The sequence below is a fragment of the Lipotes vexillifer genome, unplaced genomic scaffold (genome assembly GCF_000442215.2).
Source record: "Lipotes vexillifer unplaced genomic scaffold, Lipotes_vexillifer_v1.1 scaffold382, whole genome shotgun sequence".
Taxonomy (NCBI): domain Eukaryota; kingdom Metazoa; phylum Chordata; class Mammalia; order Artiodactyla; family Lipotidae; genus Lipotes; species Lipotes vexillifer.
In genome coordinates, this window is record NW_006780611.1 from 7,395,072 (window position 1) to 7,414,011 (window position 18,940).

The window sequence follows — 18,940 nt, forward strand, 5'->3', positions numbered from 1 at the left end:
CGGTGGGGGGGGGCGGGCGGGTGGCCACCACCACTGCAGAGCAGACTCAAAGGTCCAGGCAGGCCACTGCCTTACCAACACCCAACAGTTAATATTTTATAATCCTGGAATTTCAAAACACCAAGATGCTTTGGTAAGAGAGCACCTTTAACTACTCTTGCATTCACTCAGCCTGGGCCTGGGTCTTCCCTAAATTCCTGCAGCAAAGACAGAGAGAGGGGAGATGATGGGGCATGAAATACCATTTTGCTTGGCACCTACCTTGGCATCTGTCCCCATGACCAGGTCCTTCAACTCAATGATTTTGTCATTGATGGAGGAGCGATACCGCTTCTCAATGATGTTGTGTGTCGTCCTCCTTTCTCCTTCCTTGGGGGGCTCGAGCTGCTTGACTCCCCCAGGTACCTGCTTAATGGGCACTTTCTCTTGTCCCATCATCACAGGCATTGTGGTCAGAATGGTCCCATTGCTGCCCACCAGGGTCTAGAACAGACACAAGGGCAGAATGACCACTTGGTTAGTCTGAGTAAAGCAACCTCGCAACACAAACCCACTGTCCCTGGCCACGTGGCATCACCTGAAAACGCTTTGTGTAGCCTGACACACTTCCTGGGTTAATTAAGTCCAGAAGCCTTAGGAGCCATGGTACCTCAGGTACTATGCCCCTTTCAGAATCACTGTTGATTAGTCATGTGCCACAACAGCATTAATGTGGATAAACACCAACCTTTGATGTAGGGATGCAAGAAACACGTCATGTGATTCCTGCTTTGCTGTCGACCCATTAGCCACCTCTGAGCTCGCATACAATGCACCAACCACAAAACTTTCTCCTGATGTATGACACGTATTTTCCTCTCACATGACAGTGAAGTTAACTTACTGCATTTCCTTATACGATTTGCCCATCAAAAAGCTCAAGGGCAGAAGTGACAATCAGAGCCTTTTTTTTTTTTTTTTTTTTTTTTTTTTTGCGGCATGTGGGATCTTCCTGGACTGGAGCACGAACCCGTGTCCCCTGCATCGGAAGGCAGACTCTCAACCACTGTGCCACCAGGGAAGCCCCAGAGCCATTTTATTAAACAGACCAACTAGAGAGGCTTCCCCTTGTTTTCCCCTCAAATCTGCTTTTCCTGCTCTTTGTTTCTGCTTTCACTACTTTTAGTTTTATTTTCTTCAACAAATGGCCTCAATATCCAAATGGCCAATGAACACACTAAAAGCTTCTTAACTTCATTAGTCATCAAGAAATAATTCACACATAGTAAAAAGCACACATTTTAAGTGTACAGCTTAATGGAATTGTGACGTATGTATACAATGTGTGTAACCAAGGTAACCCTGACCAAGACACAGACCATTTCTATCCCCTTAGAAAGTTCCCTCATGCCCCTTCCCCCAGATCAGTAATCACTGCTCTGACTTCTAGCACCATCTTCTTGAACTTTGTATAAATGGAATCATCAGCAGGTACTCTTTTGTGATAAGCATCTTTTGCTCAGTGTACTATTTTTGAGGTTTAGCCACGTAGTTGTATGTATCAATAGTTCTTTTTGGATGGATAGTTGGGTTGTTTCTAGTTCTTGGCTTTCATGAGTAAGGCTTGCTTTTGAATTTTGATCACTTTTTCGTCTCAGACTCTCTTACCACAAGATGAGACAGTGGCCAAGATCCTACAACTGAAGTACGGGTGCCTTTCATGTCCCCCACCTTGCAGCAGGAACTCTTTTGTGATAAGCATCTTTTGCTCAGTGTACTATTTTTGAGGTTTAGCCACGTAGTTGTATGTATCAATAGTTCTTTTTGGATGGATAGTTGGGTTGTTTCTAGTTCTTGGCTTTCATGAGTAAGGCTTGCTTTTGAATTTTGATCACTTTTTCGTCTCAGACTCTCTTACCACAAGATGAGACAGTGGCCAAGATCCTACAACTGAAGTACGGGTGCCTTTCATGTCCCCCACCTTGGAGCCCCTCCCTGCCTGGGGGGCCTTGGGTCCTTCAGAAGCTGAACCTCCATCAGTAGGACCTAAGAGGCAGATGGTCCTGTGTGGAGCTGTTGCCCAGAAACCGGGGCTCCTCTGCTGTCCCTCTCTTGCCCCTCATAAACGCTAGAGCTCCCACATAACTCGGTGCTGGTGCTTCTTAAGGGGAAAAAAACTAAAATGGGCTAATTTTGCAATCTGACTGACATACTGCATAGAGCTGCCGCATCTATTCAGTATCTGGAGGCTTCGTTACCATCTCTGAGGCCTAAAACCCCCACGAAGCGGGGGTGGGGGGGGGCAGCTCTTACCGGAACTTGAAGGGCAGCTGTCTGGATGGGGGTGGTGAGGGCAGTGAGGGCTGGGTTCTGGACTGCGGCCATCACAGGGCTGCCATCTGTCTTCAGTGTGGTCAAAACAAGGGAATCTGTCTTGATGATCTGAGGCTGTACCAGGACCTGGATGGAAAAGGAAGAAAAGGAAAAGGAAGGTAGCATTACTTTTCTATTTTGTATTACTTCTTCCTGCATAGACCCTCCAGAAAAGAATGAGAAAATAAAATTTTCATAAAACTGAGAATGTAGCTTGATTACTGGGTTGCTGGGGAGAAGGCGTACAGCTAAAGAGGGTTCTGGGTTGGAAGGCTGAAAGGCTTTGAGGAGAGCAGTGCCAGCGGCCTAGCAGGGGCAGAGCAAGCATGGCTCGGGTGGACAGTGGAAGGAAGAGAGACCTGATTGTGGACAAACTTAGGAATGTGAGGAAAACGGCTGGGAAGCAAAAATGGTAAACCTGGATTGTTTTTTAAAGCTAACTTACTTCATTAGTTAGAAATACAGTCCACTATGATACACAGCTTAAGAACATTCTGGTACATTTCTTTTCAGTTTTATACCCATTACATGTGTAAATGAGTTAATACACCAGCATTTACTGAGTTTAGGTGGGTGCTGGTGTGCATCTGCAGACGTCTTCTCTGCCAGGTCTCACGGGTGCCTCGTAAGGTCCAGGTGCCCCTACCTGCCCTGCAAACTGCTCCCTCACACTCCGCTGGTCCTGCTTAGCATGTAGACCACATCTTCAACCACAGGCCGGCCAAGAGCCCCAACCAAGGCCTCCCTGAATTCTTGTCAGCCACCTACCGGGACCTGCTGCACCTGGGGCGCAGCAACTGTCTGCACCGTGGCCGGGGCGAGGGTCTGCAGCGTGCCATTGGCTGTCTGCGTCAGCACCCGCTGGGCCTGCACCGTCTGCACCTGCTGCTGGATGGTGACCGGCTGCACCTGGGAGGATGTCACTAGGCTTTGGACTTGAGGCTGAAGGACTTGGGAAAAGAGGAGGAAAAAAAGTCACGTGGACGAGGAATGCATTCTGTCACCGCAGCTGTGGCAATAACCGAGGCTGGAGTGCCTCCGAACGATCCCAACTCCCCACCTCTTGCTGAAGAAGATGTGCACAGCCATTTACAAGCTGGTCTAGATGACAAGAACATCCCATAAGGGCTGTATCAATTTCTGAGGGAACGAGTACAAATTATTTCATTACTCCGATGCTGGGGTGGAGGTGAGGGAAGCTAATAAGCAAGTGACTGCACCCAGCAAGGGAGTTAATAGGTGTTGAGAGCCAACTCCCTGGGGCTTCATTTCCTCCGGTGAAATGAATGGAAGGTGCACTTTGGGATGACGGTCTCAGCTTTTCGCTTTGGGGCCTCCCCCCAGCCCCTAAACCCTTGAAGCCCATTAAAGACCTGTCAGATCCTTTGAAATTAGTAGAGCAATACTAATCCCACCCAGGGGTCCCCACAGGGTCAGAGAGCAATCTGATGAAAAGGTGCCGGGACACAGCACAACACAGAAAGTCACTCATTCACTCAGCACACACCGAGGGCCTACTGTGAGGCCCGCCACTCGGAGACACGGCACCTATGTTAAAAGGCGTACTCTTCTCTGCAGTGGATGCTCAGGAGATGTCTCCTGGATGAATGGTTCTCAACCTACAGGTGCTGAGATCTTCCTGGTGCCTGGGTGAGTTTCAAGACTAATTTTATTCAAGCCCCCACCTCTAGTTACCAGGACATCCCTGTGGCTACTGTGCCCGTTGGAGTCTCTGACCACGCATCCTTGAAACAGGCACAGTAGACATTAAGGTATTTGAAGAGACCGAATGTGTTCCTGCACCACTATGCATATGGCCAGCTACTGAAACCTCGTTCAGACAGGGCCAAGTTGATAGGCTGTGTCATCCCCAGAGAGGACAGAACTATTTACAGTCTACCTCGGAAGTGTCTGCAAACTGGCACAAAAACTTTTGAACCAATCAGTCGCTATCACATCTGAGTTCTGAGTCACCTTGAAAGCTGGTAGCTGCGTTCTGGTATATCAAAGGCTGCTGGATGATCCTCGTCTGGGGAGCGGTGCTGAATGTCGGGGTGATCATTACTGTCTGCTGCTGCAGCTGAGCTGGAGGCTGGGGCTGGGGCTGGGGGCGGGGCTGAAGAACGGGAGTTGCCCTTGGCGGAGGGGGAACCACGGTGGGGGGAGCCTTGACTTGTAGGGCTGGAGCCTGGGGGGAGGTAGCCGAGGGCGAGAAGGAAGGTAACGGGACCTGGCTGAAGGACCGCTGCACCGAGGGGTCCCCAGCTCCGGCTCCGCCACCGCTGCTGCTGCCGCCATTGCTGCTGCCGCTGTTGCCACTTCCACCGCCGCCAGGGAAGGAGCTGCACAGCTGCTCTGAGAACAAGTCAGGGAACTCTCCCACTTGATTGCTGACAAACTGCAGCATCTCTGTGAGCAAATGGAAAGGAGTAATTCTAATGCCAACCAAAATATCTATTAACTTTCAAATTTGCTTAAGAAACCGAGGCATGAAAATCCAATAGCTTTCCCAAGACACTGCAGAGGTGGGTCGCCTCTCTCTCACGTGGCGAGTGGGACAGGGCTTCACTTGCTTGATCTTCTCCCTCCTCACCACCTCCAGGCTTGTTCTACCCACTTCCTCATTGTCTGTACCAGGCCTAATAGGAGCTACCTCTGTGCTGCGTGAATGTTCCTCTTGGAGGGTATGGCTGGTCGCATTTTACGGTTGGGATATCGCTGTCCTGAGTCTTTGGAGCTCAGCAGCCTTGTACTGTGAGGCCACCTCCAGTCTCAGCACTGCTCCCCATGGCAGGGGAGTCCCCAGACCCCAACTCTCCTCACCACAGGCAGACTCCGGGCCTTCTCTCCAAGATGGGCATATCCCCGCGCACTGTTGTTACCCTCAGGAACACTCGGGGATGATAAAGTTGATGACCTCCAAGTCATGGAACTTTAGAGGTGGAATGGATGGAAAGATCATACACGAAGTCCAGGACAGGGAAATAACTCGGCAAAGGTCACACAGCTCATCAGGGCACAGCAAGGATTAGAAGCAGTTCTCTGCCTCCAAGCCTCGTCTACTTCGACTGTACCCCAGTGCCTTCACTGTCAGAAGGTCAGGGCAGAACAGCCCGGGCCCTGGACCCCTCTGGCTGTGCCCCTTTCCTCTGGGCAAGGAGCCTGTGGAGCAAGGGGATGTGTCCGCTGCAGACCATGCCACCTTCTATTGACAGATCATGCTCCAAGTACCCAGGACCCCTAAATTCCCAGCCCAGAGGGCCTCTTCCCCTGCTTCATCCTCCCAATGGTTTACCCAAATCGAACTTAATCCACGACTAACAACTCATCTCTCATGACTCCTTCCTCCCCATAGGGCTGCTCCCCATTAGGAGTCTGGGGCCTCAACTCTGACCCAGGTATGTTCAGATCTACAATTCTCTACCCTGTCCACATTCTCTCCCCTTTCCTCTCCAACACATTCCCCAAAAGCTACTGCTTGTTCCTAAACTCTGGCACCCTCCTCTCAAAACCCTCAAGGCTGCAGGATGCTCTGATTTAGTCACCAAAAAGAAAAAACAAACAAAAACGAAAAACAAAGCCCCCAAACACTGTCTCCATTCATTCGTCAAACCTCCACCAGCAAGTCCCTCCCAGGTTTCTAGCAGTGTGTGTGTGTGTCTGTGTGTGTGGGGGGGGAGGAATCTGGGCTATAAAGAGTCTTATGTTAGGCAAGCAGAAAGCTACCAGGGGTTTCTAGCATGACCTCCACACAGGATAACTGAAGCTTAGCAGTTCAGCATGTTCAGTGTTCAGTCAGTTCAACCTGCTGGCAAGACCGCATCCCACAAGATTAAATGACTACACAGTGGTGTTATTTACCAACACCTCGACACTCTGCTCTGTCCCCACTCAGCCTGTCATCTGTGGGAGGGAGAAATGGGCAGAATGCCACAGATATTGTAACCTGTACCAACAAATTCCAATTCCTTGTACATGATTAAACTAAGAAATACCCTCAAACTCAGCACAAAATTTAAACAAAACACAACTTGGTGCTGACACATTCCAAGCACAACACAATATTATAAAATGCTTTAAGAAATTAAGAGAAACCTAATAATTCGTTGAGCTTTCCAGAACTCCCATAAAATCCTGCCTCTGGGGAATCAACACAGAGGACTACTTTGTGAGCCAAAAGAACATCACTCCCTGGCTGGTTGTTCTAAGCCATGGAAAGCTAAGGAGGGCAAAAGAGGCCAGAGGGTAGATGGGCACAGGCTTTGGTACTAGGTGGGTCTCAAAGGGCCCATCTAATCAGCTGTGTGAACGTGGGCAAGTCACTTCTTTCTACACCCCCGTTTCCTTACAGGAGGCTGCCACAAGAAGACTCACTTGGCTTCTCTGTGGTGAGGATTAATAAGAAAATTGATGCACAGTGCTTGGTGGGGGCAGACACTTACAAAGGTCCCTATCAGTGGTGCTTCTGAAGCCCCACTGAACAGGCACTCGGCTCCACTTATCCTGTCGTGTGCTCTCTAGAACCTTTTGTCGGGGAGACGTGGGCTGGCTGGTGAAGTAACGTACGGAGGTCACAAAGCAGGTTAAGTGTGTGTAGGCAGATGGAATGCGACTGCTTAAATTAAAAAAAAAATCCTTTTCGACCCACACGAGGAGCTCCAGGGAGCTATCTCCAGCCAGGCAGATGGGCACGGGGCTGAGGGGCACCGAGGAGCCGTTAAGACTGAGCATGTGAAGGAAGAAGCAACGGAGAGGTTCTTTGAGCCACTGCTGCAGCAGGCGCGCTGGGCCTCCCGGGGGCCCGTCTGGTCTGCGGTGGCAGAGAAGGGGAGGCCCCGGTAAGTGGAACGAGGCCCACCCAGGCGCAGATCTGCTCTGTACCTGGGGGCTACACCTCGGGAGCTCCCCTCGTCTCCTGGCTCTTCCCTGCTCCCATCATTCAATCATTCGTGTGCTACGGACACACAGGCTGTCGTGTCTGCAGAGAGCCATGAAACCTAGAGAAAGAGGCCTGGGAGAAGGCAGTTTTTGTTTTTGTTTTTTTGCGGTACGCGGGCCTCTCACTGTTGTGACCTCTCCCGTTGCGGAGCACAGGCTCCGGACGCGCAGGCTCAGCGGCCACGGCTCACGGGCCCAGCCGCTCCGCGGCACGTGGGATCTTCCGGACCGGGACACAAACCCGTGTCCCCTGCATCGGCAGGCGGACTCTTAACCACTGCGCCACCAGGGAAGCCCAAGGCAGTTTTTATGGAGGTTTGAAAATGAAGTTTGGCTAGACATGGAAGGCCAGACACGGGCCTCCTTGGAGCTGGGTCGGCGGCCCGGGCCTGCAAACCCCAGCTCACCTCGAGGCGGGGCTCCTGTCAGCCACCCTCCCCCACCAAGCCATATTCCTGTGTTTAGCTGCTTCATAAACTAAGATTTAAGTTGCTTGATAAAGTAGGCTGGGCCCCAAGAAACTATACCTGGGTTTTGATCACATAACCAAAATTAGAGGCTCCGGCTGTCACCTGTGCCTGACAGTCTCAGGCTTCATCCAAGGGGACCCCAAGTTCACTTGTACTTTACAGAGCTCGCGACCTAGAGGTAACATAAGCCACTGTGTCTGGCTCAGTCTAGTGGCATCTACCTCAGAATGAGGTAACTCGAAATCTGGTCAGATTAATTCTGGTCAAGAATAAAGAATCGGAAGCCCCAAATGGGGTAACGTTGTCTCCAAACTGAAGTCAGTCAAGATTTCTCTCAATGGGTATTTGTTACCTAGCCCTGTTAGGTGCCAGAAGAACTACTTTTACAGAAGTCATTTATTCTTATATTTTGAATTTATTATGGATCTTGTGTTAGAAAATGTTTTAAAATAATTTTTTTTTAAATCATAAAAGTAACATTCGCTACCAAAATATTTAGAAAAAAGTTATATGAAAAAATAAAAATCATCCAGCAGGGCTTTCCTGGTGGTGCAGTGGTTGAGAATCTGCCTGCCAATGCAGGGGACACGGGTTCGAGCCCTGGTCTGGGAAGATCCCACCTGCCGCAGAGCAACTGAGCCTGTGAGCCACAACTACTGAGCCCGTGTGCCACATATACTGAAGCCCACGCACCGCAAAGAAGAGTAGCCCCCACTCCCCACAACTAGATAAAGTCCGCGTGCAGCAACAAAGACCCAACACAGCCAAAAAAAAAAAAAATCATCCAGCAATTCCACCACCCTGAGACATTTACCGCCAATGTTTTGATGTGTATCCTTCCAGACTTCTTCCTATACAAGGCTTGCTTGCAAACACAAGTGTGCACATGTGTGGGATGGTTTTACAAAAGTGGGATCACGCTGAAGATGCTATTTTGTCCCTGCTCCCTTTGGGAACAATACACTGTATTGTATTATATTAATGCACCAGACTTTAACCACTTAGTGATGATGGATGAGTGCTTTCATCTTTTCAGCATTACTAACAACTCTGACAAAAATCTTTGAACAAGCATCTTTTCCCATTTATCTGATTATTTTCTTAGGATAAATTTCTAGAAATTAGATGGCTGGGTCAAATGACAGGTATATATACTTTGGAAAGGTTACAACAATCTATACACTTGCCAGTGTTTCCCTGCATTTAATGGGCTGGACAAAAAGTTCAAGTTTTTCTGTAACGTCTTATGGAAAAACTCGAATGAACTTCTTGGCCAACCCAATATTTCTGTCCATTTGATAGTGGGAAAAAACAACATCTAATTATTCTAATTTACATGAATGCGTATTAAATGAGGTCAAACATCACCCCCCCATTTTATTGGCCATTTGTATTCCTTCTTTGTAAATTGCCTGCTCTTGACCTCTGTTCATTTTTCTACTGGGCTGTTTGTTCTCTTTTTAGTGATTTAAAAAACTTTCATATATTATGGATATTTGCTCGTTCTTATATATTTGTAAATATTTGCCCCACTTTGTTGGGTTTTTTTGTTGTTGTTGTTGTTTTGTTTTTTTGCTCAGGAAAGAGAATGGCATACTCACTGAGAGCTACCCTGGCCTAGCGCTGTAACCTGGGGCAAGTTTTACCTCTTTGAGCCACAGTTTTCTCACCTATAAAACGTGGTTAACAATTATATCTAACTCGTCATGTTGTTGAGAGATAATTCACATAGAATCTACAGCACAGTGCCTGGCACTTACTATTAGCTAGTACATGTTATACACAGTGGTTTCTGACAGTTAGTTTTGCTTTGACTTTTTTTTGGAAAATTCAGATTTGTTCCAATGCATTGGATATATTAGGGAATAATTTGGGCATAACATAAATTTCATGTTTACTTATGCATGAAAGAAACACTAAAAAATGCAAAAAAACATACCCAGCTGAAATGAGCCACACAGGAAAACAAAAAATGCACACATTTCAAACATCCACCAGCTGTCAGATCACCTGCATGCGTTATGAGCTGTAACCCTCCACATCTGGGGTCAGAAATTTCCATCCGACTTCAGAAAGCCTTCCTTCCATCACTTCACAATAACTTGCGAGCTATAACCTTCCAACGCCCACTTCCACAAGCAAACCTCAGGTCTTTTTTAAGGTAGAGTGCTACATTTATTGTGGTAGTTATGCATTTCTTAGCCACTTAACATCTGTAAAACTGTGCTGTTTAGGGTGTCGTATCTTATTTTTTATTTATTTTTACCATTTAATTTTAATATTTTATTGGGCTATAGTTGATTTACAATGTGAGTTTCACATGTACAACACAGTGATTCAAAATCTTTATAGATTATACTCTATTTAAAGTTATTATAAAATATTGGCTATAGTCCCTGTGCTGTACAATAAATATATCCTTGTAGTTTATTTTATACATGGTAGTTTGTACCTCCCTATCTTTTTTTTAGAATGCCTACTTATTTTTTTCTCTCTCTTTTCTGGTCACCTATGAAGTTTTTGAGTGTTATGACCCTAACCGCACTTTCCCCATAAGCCCTGTGGTTTTTACTGTGTAATTTTGCATAGTGAGGTAATTTTTAGGAATGTGTATGTTGCATTACAGCAGAACAATTTCAATCCTGTGCAGTAAAATTACATGGTTTCTGTTCCTTGTCCCAAAGATCCTAAGGATATTGACCTAAACTTTCTTCAGTTACTTTCGTTCATGTCATCTTTCACATTAGGTCTGCCCAACAAACCTAAGAACACAGAAGCATGGTGTGTGATGTGTGTAAGGCTGTTGGGAGTGAGATGGACCACAGCCAGTGGGGGAGAGGGAGGTAAACACAAAATCTAATATCCAGCAAGAATCCGTGAGCAACAAGCATCCTGCTTTCAAGCTGACGATCCTGTCTCCCCTCCTGGGATGATTTTTTTCTAATAATTAAAGAATCTTAAAATTAAAAAAAATAAAGTAAAATGTAGACCCATATCAAGCCTGAGGGTCAATGGTTAAGATAATGCTTCATTTTTCCACCATTTTGCTGTTTGTGATCACCACTGCTTTCCCAGGACCTAAAACATCAGTTATCCCCATTCAAGTCACCCAGAGGGGCAGATAAGGAGCTGGGCTGCCAACCACACCCTTCAACCCAGAAGCCCTGAAATGCAAGCAATAACAGAAGGAACAGAGGGGCAGTTACAGCAGGCAAACTGCTGCCTTAAAACTGTTCCACTCAAACACCAGGAGGCACATCCATTTGGTAAGAAGCTCAGAGCACAGGGACAGAACTGTGTACTTCAAGGGAATTCTGGGTCACCATCCTGGGGAAAGGGAGTCTGGAGGAGGCACCGAATGACACAGGATGACAAACTAGTGACCTGGGCATCCTATATTTTAAGCGAGGGATGAGTGAACTCTTTTTACTGGCAAAGAAACCACAAAGGGAAACTGGGTGGGGAGGTGGGGTTCTTAAGTGCTTGTGTTCCACAACACACACAAATGTGTCATATATTCCTTTGCACATATCAAGTATTACATAATAAAATAAAACACTTGAAAATTAAGAGAAAAAGAAAACACAAAGAGAAGCCAAGTCATTCTCAAATGGCCTCTGGTCTGCTCTGTCTGGCTCTCTCGCCACCTGCCCAGGCTGGGTATCAGGGGCAGCCCCAGAGGGCCCCAGCTCAGGTGGCCGGTCCTGGCTTCTCTGGTCCAACCCAGCAGGAGACCCGAGCCAGCTCTTGAGTTTCAACCAAAAGAGAGTGATCTTCGGCACTACCTTCAATTGCTCTTTCTTCTTCTTTCCGCTGCCGTGAGTTCGCTATGAATTCCTGGCAGGTCTCCTTCCGTAGTATCACAGAGTTATCTCTTTGCTCCACTTCCATACCCTGCCTTGATTTCAACCGCAGCCTTCAACCCAGTGACAATCGTCTTCTTTGAGTATCTTGGTGGTCCAACAGTCTTTCAAAGCAAATCAAACTTCTTGAACATGAGCTTCCTACCAATTCCTACCAACTGGTAGCTTCCTACCAATTGCTCCCTCCTACTCCAGGGGATTTCACTTCCCACTTACCTTAGCTCATCATCTAGCCTGGAAAAATACCCACTGCCTTCCTTTTTGGTACATGCCTTTGTGGGGTGGGGGAGGCAGCCTTACCCTTTCTGCTTGTTACAGCCCTCTTCCTTTAACTGCACAATTCCATTTCAAAATGACTTACAATTTCTTTCACCAAGGACTCTTTTCTACCTCAGATCCAGCCATCTTTTAGATCTTGAACCCAACTGTGATTTATTTGTTAAAAAAAAAAGTCTAAAACTTGAAAATATGGGAAATTAAAAAAAGTACAGTTCTGGGCTCCCCTGGTGGCGCAGTGGTTAAGGATCCGCCTGCCAATGGAGGGGACACGGGTTCGAGCCCTGGTCTGGGAAGATCCCACATGCTGGAGAGCAACTGAGCCCGTGCACCACAACTACTGAAGCCCACGCGCCTAGAGCTTGTGCTCCGCAACAAGAGAAGCCACCGCAATGAGAAGCCCGCGCACCGCAACCAAGAGTAGCCCCCGCTCACCGCAACTAGAGGAAGCCCCAGCACAGCAATTAAGACCCAACACAGCCAAAAAAAAAAAAAAAAAAAAAGTACAGTTCTCTATACCAGAGCATTGTCTAAACTCTGGTTTAGATAATGCTCTAAAGGTCATCTGATGCTCTGACTTCCTATTCACTACTGATTAGGCGCACAATCTGTAAAATTAGATGTTCTCATGTAGAAAATAAACAAGTTGCAAATGATTTCTCTCTGGTAAAAAAGATAACCTTGAAAGCTTTGTTTTTATTGCCCTGTAGGACATTAACCAGTTATGCATCTAAATTTGCAATCTTATTTCTTTCCAACTATGTAAATATCAGTTTCTTACATTCCCCTTGAATCCAGCCTGGTCGTCCTGCTGGTTTTCTCAATAATGTTAATAAGTCTTTGGTATGTGCTGATGATATGTTAGTATAAGAGTTATGTTTTTAACCTTAAAAAATTTTATTTTGCCATATTACATACAGTAAGATATATTTTTGTAATGCTTTTCTTTTTAAAATTTATTTATTTATTTATTTTTGCTGCATTGGGTCTTCGTTGCTGCACGTGGGCTTCCTCTAGTTGCGAGAGCGGGGACTACTCTTTGTTGCGGTGCGCGGGCTTCTCGTTGCGGTGGCTTCTCTTGTTGCAGAGCACGGGCTCTAGGTAAGCAGGCTTCAGTAGTTGTGGCACGCGGGCTCAGTAGTTATGGCTCATGGGCTCTAGAGCACAGGCTCAGTAGTTGTGGCACACGGGCTTAGCTGCTCCGTGGCATGTGGGATCTTCCCGGAGCAGGGCTCGAATCCGTGTCCCCTGCCTCGGCAGGCGGATTCTCAACCAGTGTGCCACCAGGGAAGCCTTTTAATGCTTTTCTTATATCTTGTGCTCTACAAGCACCTAGACAAAATCTTCCACTACCCTGTACCTCTCCAGGTACTAAGCACTCTGGTAGCTAAAAAAATTGGCATCGGGCTTCCCTGGTGGTGCAGTGGTTGAGAGTCCGCCTGCCAATGCAGGGGACACGGGTTCGTGTCCCGGTCCGGGAAGATTCCACGTGCCGCGGAGCGGCTGGACCCGTGAGCCATGGCCACTGAGCCTGCGCGTCCAGAGCCTGTGCTCCGCAACAGGAGAGGCCACAACAGTGAGAGGCCTGCATACCGCAAAAAATAATAAATAAGTAAATAAATAAATAAATAAAAATGGCAAACATGCTTTCTGAACCAAAACTGAAAGGGACACCACCTAACAATGGGGCAAGATATTTCTGAAATTTGGATTACCCTGGAAAATCTGGACAAATTTATGCAATTTCTGCAAAGCTTCCACTTTTGGTGAAGTAGGTATGTAAATGCAAGAGGTTTTAAATGTGTTGAACACCTACTGTGTGCTGACCCACAGAGATGATAAACACCCCTCGGCCACAAGGAGTTTGTGAAAGTGACAAATCTGGTCTGTGGTGACTGTCACAGCAGACAAGGAGAACAGAGGGGATACGAGAAAATCACTGACCCCAGCGGGTCGAGCAGCTTCCTGAAGAAGCTGGACTGAAGGCGGATCAGGATGCAAGGTGAATTCCAGTCCCAGGGACTCCCATAAGCCAAGGCTTGCAGGCCTGAGCTGCATGATGGGCAGCTGGAGTGCACCAGGCTGGGCAGGTAGTCAGGACCAAATCATGAAGGGATCTGCAGCTCATGGTAATGAACTTGGTCTTTCTCCTTATTAAAGAAGGAAAGGCCACAGTGAGTTGTCCAACAATGCTCTAGGAAGGGGAGCCCTGCAGCTCAGCAGCTGCTCACTCTGGTTTGTACAGGGGCTGCTGAGCTGCCCAGTCCCCAGACATCATGAGCTCATTAAGACTCATTCTGAACCAAAACTTAGGGCTAAATTCTGACTTGAGAGGAGAATATCAAAGTAGGTAAAACAAAAACTAGGATAACTTCATCAACTGAGGGAGAGACTCTTCTGAAAATCAATTAAGAGTTCTGGTTATGTATGAAAACTGGGCAACAGGACACCTATCTCTTAGGGACTGTGTGAAGGAAGTGTGGCAAAAAATCACATTAAAGAAGAAAAGCAGGAGGTCAAACAGGTAAACCAAGACTTAACTGGAAGGCCAAACAGCATGGGGATTCCCAAGTTTAAATTCAGAGAGAACTGGCTGTGGACTCAGCAGCGCTGGGTTGTGAATCTAGTGATGTAATTGTTGTGCTGCCTTTGGAAAATTCATTACTCTCCCTGAGACTGCATCTTCACTTATAAATATGGGAATAATCCAAACTCCAATGGATGCATATTAATATACAGAAATATGTCCAGCACGTAATAAAATGTATTTGACTTTTTCATAGTTTCTTTTTTATCACAACATTTGAAAAAGGGACGTCTCTCCAGGTTAGATTCCAATTTAACCTCTGAATAAAAGCCAACGGTCACACTACTGATGTTTAAAAGCAAAAACAACTCAGTGACAAAGCTAATAAAACTTATTTTCTAATTAGAAATCAAATTTATAGTTCATATTTCATTTAAATGCACAGAAGGTGGTTATGACTAAAATTAAATTAATTTCCTATTGATTCTATGTGAACAACATGATAATGAGCTTTCACCGATACCTACTTAGCACTTTACACAAACCCAGATGCTAGTATTATTATTCTACTTTACAAGTGAGGAAAATAAGGTTCAGAGAAGTTAAACTACTTTCACAAGCCTCTCATGTAAGCTACAAAGTGGCTGGGCTGAGATCTGAATTTATATCTGTATTTAGGTTTGTCTGAGTCTCCCCTCTATGCACTCTATTTTCCCCTACAAAACAAACATTTCTTGGATTTTACAACTCGGGAGAAAGATGCAAGACAGACGTGGAGTGACAGTAAAGTACGGGGCATCTGGGTGTGTGTGGAGGGGGGCACTTGATGTAACCCATCTCATTACTCTCAACATGCAGTTCCGTGTTAACTGAGGAAGAGTCATCTCAGGGCAACACCCACGTAACTGACTCATGGGGGAGCAGAGGAGAGGGATTTTTGCCTGACTGCATTTTGCAAGTATACCTTCCTCCCAAATTATGAAATTATTCTCCAAATGAGACCTTCTGCCTTGACAAGATGCTCCTTTCTAGAACACCTCTCTTTCTTCAAATAAATGACAAATCAATGAAGACACATCCCTTAAGACATGCATTCAACAAACATTAACTTAGCCTACCACGTGCCAGACACAAAACTGAACACCTGCAATTCTGGCAAAGAAACCCTGTGTAAACACTTGCCAGGGCCAGCTGCTGAGTGTTGGGATGAAAAACGGCACATAATGCAAGAGAAACCTGTTGGGAGTATGTTTCTTAAAAAGCTTCTGTTGTTGATTTTTACTGCGATTTATCTCATGTTTATGTGTGAGTATGGGTGTATTTATAGATAAAGTTGAAATGTGATTTCTTTTTCTTTACTAGAAAAGAACTTCATTAGCAGTGTCACCCAGTTGTAAGTCGTGCCACGTGGCATGCAGGATCTTAGTTCCCTGACTAGGGATTGAACCTGAGCCCCATGTATTAGAAGGACGGAGTCTTAGCCACCGGACCGCCGGGGAAGTCCCCAGCTGTTTCTGCTTTTAACACCTTGCTAGCAGTTCCACACGTCGCGGTATACAATTCAAATCACCCCATGAGGTAGCTTCGAGCAGTCTTTTAAATGAGTTACTCTATGCACAGCACTTAGAACAGTGCCTGGCACAAAAGTGCCTGAAAGTGGTGATGGTGGTGGGGCTTGTTACACGGGAAGAAACAAGTCCAAGTCCAAAGACGGGGTGTGAGGCAGGTGAGTCAGCGAGCGGCAGGCTGGGGCAGGAGCCTCCTCCACCCTGGCCCAGGCCCGGTGCTCTTTTTGCAGGCACCCTGCTCCAGAAGTCGCCCCAACAAGCACATTGGGGGGCTTCCCCTCAGGAGTCCCTCCACCCCTGGGGCTGCCCCACCTCACAGCAACTGGGCTCTAGAATGTCCCCACTCATGCGACAGTCCCACCCTGTGTCCTGGCCAGGAACCCAGGCCTCCAGCCCTTACCCAACACCAAATTAAAGGCATCAGATTTGTTGACACTCCCCGTTTGAAAGGCTGTCCATCTTATTCCATTTATTACTTTGAAAGGCTTGCTTTTAGAAAGAGGTCAAGAACAGACTTTGAGAACAACAATTAAGAAAAAACTCAAGCCAATTACCAGCAGTAATAATAAAAATAGTATAGTAATTGTTCATGCTTCCTGAGCTCTTACCATGTGTCAGCAATTACATTAAGCACTTCACACAGATTTCATCACTTAATCTCCACACTTTGAGATGGATGCCATTATAGCCTCCACTTGACACACACGGAAGATGAGGCACAGAGAGCTAAAGTAACTTGTCTAATGTCACGCAGTCCACAGGTGGCAGAGCTGGGATTTAGAGTCAAGCTCTTAGCCACCATACTGGACAGATGCTTCGTTTCTATTATTGCATAGACGTCACCAGACAGAGCCTGGCATCAGACAGATGCTCAGTAAGAGCCTTGTTCTCGAATGAGAACGAATACCCCCAGCTGGGGAAGGGAAGGAGTGTCATCCCAGGTGTCCTGTAGCTCCCAACTCTTCATCTGCTCCCACCCGCATCGCACTGTTCTCTCTTTCACTCTCCTGGAATAAGAGGCTAAAAGTTGAGGAACGGAGAGTAAGATGCCAAGGAACGCTCCCGCACAATCCTGTTCGCGGGTCTGACGTCACATAATGCCGGGTGGCCGAGTGTCCACAAAGTCTGGCAAAAGCCACTTCTTCACCTGAACTGTCCTCCTGTGGGTAGAGTCTCCAGAGCTGGGGATCTCAACCTTTTTCAGTCCTTAAAGCATTCAGGCAAAAGTGAAAGACCCCCAACGACTCACCAACGTACCCTTCAATTCATTACCACACCCCCAAATCTCCCTCAGACTAAGGACAAAAATAATACTTGCAAAGCAGGTTATTAAATCATGCTACAAACAGCCACCCAGCACGCGCATACAACTGTGCACTGCAGTGCCGGGAGTGGGACCCAGCATAGAGAAAGGGCTCCAAAGTGTCGTTTCCCTTCCCAGCCCCCAACCTCACAGGGAAGATGGAGAAATCCAACCAACTCCACAAACTATGACAAGGGCGAGAACAGACAGGTGCCTCACAAAGAAAGGGCTGTCAGAGGGCAGAGACAGGACTGACCCATCCTGGCAGGCAGTTAAAGTGGAGCCTAGAAGGGTGAAGAGACTTTCATGAGTTAGAGAGAGGGACACGTACTGCAGGCAAAGGAAACAGTCTGAGCAAAACCACAGCACCAGGAAATGTCCTGGGAGGAGATGCAGCGGACAGCACATGGAACAGAGTGGAGAGGTGGAGCTGCTTACACTTAAGTTGTGAAAGGCCTTAATGGTGCCATACGGCATAGCACAGAAAACATAGTGGACATCTGCAACTTTTGTTTTGTCTGCCATCCTTCAACTCGACCCTCCCATCAGCACCCTGATCTTCCTTTTGGAGAACGCCCACTGGGTGGTCTTGGTGGTAAGGTTTCCTGCCAGTCGGCTCTGATGAATGCATGATCCCACCAGGAAGATGACTCTTGCAGGAATGACCCCAGGAAGCAGAGACAAGGCAGAGATCGCTGAGGCAGTGCGGTCCTAAACAGGTTGCTCCAGGCTCTCCTCAGCTGGACTCTGCTGCTGAGCTGCCCTTGGCTCCAGCCCATTTTCCAAGTCTGACTCTCCAGGTTTTCTGATCAGTCCGTGCACCATCCTTCCAATAAACTCCTTTTCTGTTTGAGCTAGCCAGAGGCAGCTTCTGCTGCTTATCATCAAGCCTCCTGACTGACACAGGACACACTGAAGCAGGAGAGGGACCTGATCAAAGCTGTGTTTGAGGAAGACAGCAAACAACAGTCATCAAGAGTATAGCCTGCAAATCACCCGAGCACGGTGGTCAAGCCTTTCACAGTGGCTGTACCCTGGTGGGGCTCTTAGGCACATTAAAGTTTGAGACCCTCTGTTCTACACTGTACTATGGCCACACTGAATCACATATGCCCAGAACATGCCAAATTATTCCCAACTTTGGTCTAGCTCTGTCAAAATGAACATCTTGCCTTTCCAAATTCTCCTTTCTGAAATGCTGTTCACTCACCCTTCACAACTCAGCTCAAATGCCAAAGTCTCTGTGAATATTTTCCTACCTCCCTTCCTTAGTGCTCCAAAAACTTGGAGTTTATTTCTCTGTTCTGGCCTCTTCTGCATTTTGCTTTGTATTCTGACTGGCTGCTTAGATGTCAGCTCCGTGAAAGTTGGGACAGTTTCATTCATCTCTAACACCCCAGAGTCTAGTGATGTGCTGCGAATGTAGTGGATACTCACGCTGAACTGGAATGAACAACATTTTTTTAATTTAAAAATTTTAAAACAACTTCTGACCAGAACAGGGGCTCCTAGACAGGCTTTCTGAGTCAGGGCATCTCCCACCTCATTCCCACAGGGCAGGGAAGAGTACAGGAGGCCATGTCAGAAGGCCCAAGTTCAACTCCTGACTCCACTTCATGAGCCCAGTAAACCATGGGCAAATC

General features: G+C 46.9%; 1 protein-coding gene across 1 annotated transcript in view; it reads right to left on the minus strand.

Annotated features, from left to right (window-relative positions):
- The window catches only part of SREBF2 (sterol regulatory element binding transcription factor 2), a 62,052-nt gene that overhangs the window by 33,809 nt on the left and 9,303 nt on the right, over nucleotides 1-18,940 (minus strand). Inside the window, exons 5-8 of the mRNA XM_007454096.1 lie at nucleotides 4,327-4,761; nucleotides 3,121-3,302; nucleotides 2,293-2,439; nucleotides 262-483 (exon numbers count right to left, since the gene is read on the minus strand). Coding sequence (XP_007454158.1) covers nucleotides 262-483; nucleotides 2,293-2,439; nucleotides 3,121-3,302; nucleotides 4,327-4,761 — 986 coding nt within the window. The remainder of the gene's footprint in view (nucleotides 1-261; nucleotides 484-2,292; nucleotides 2,440-3,120; nucleotides 3,303-4,326; nucleotides 4,762-18,940) is intronic.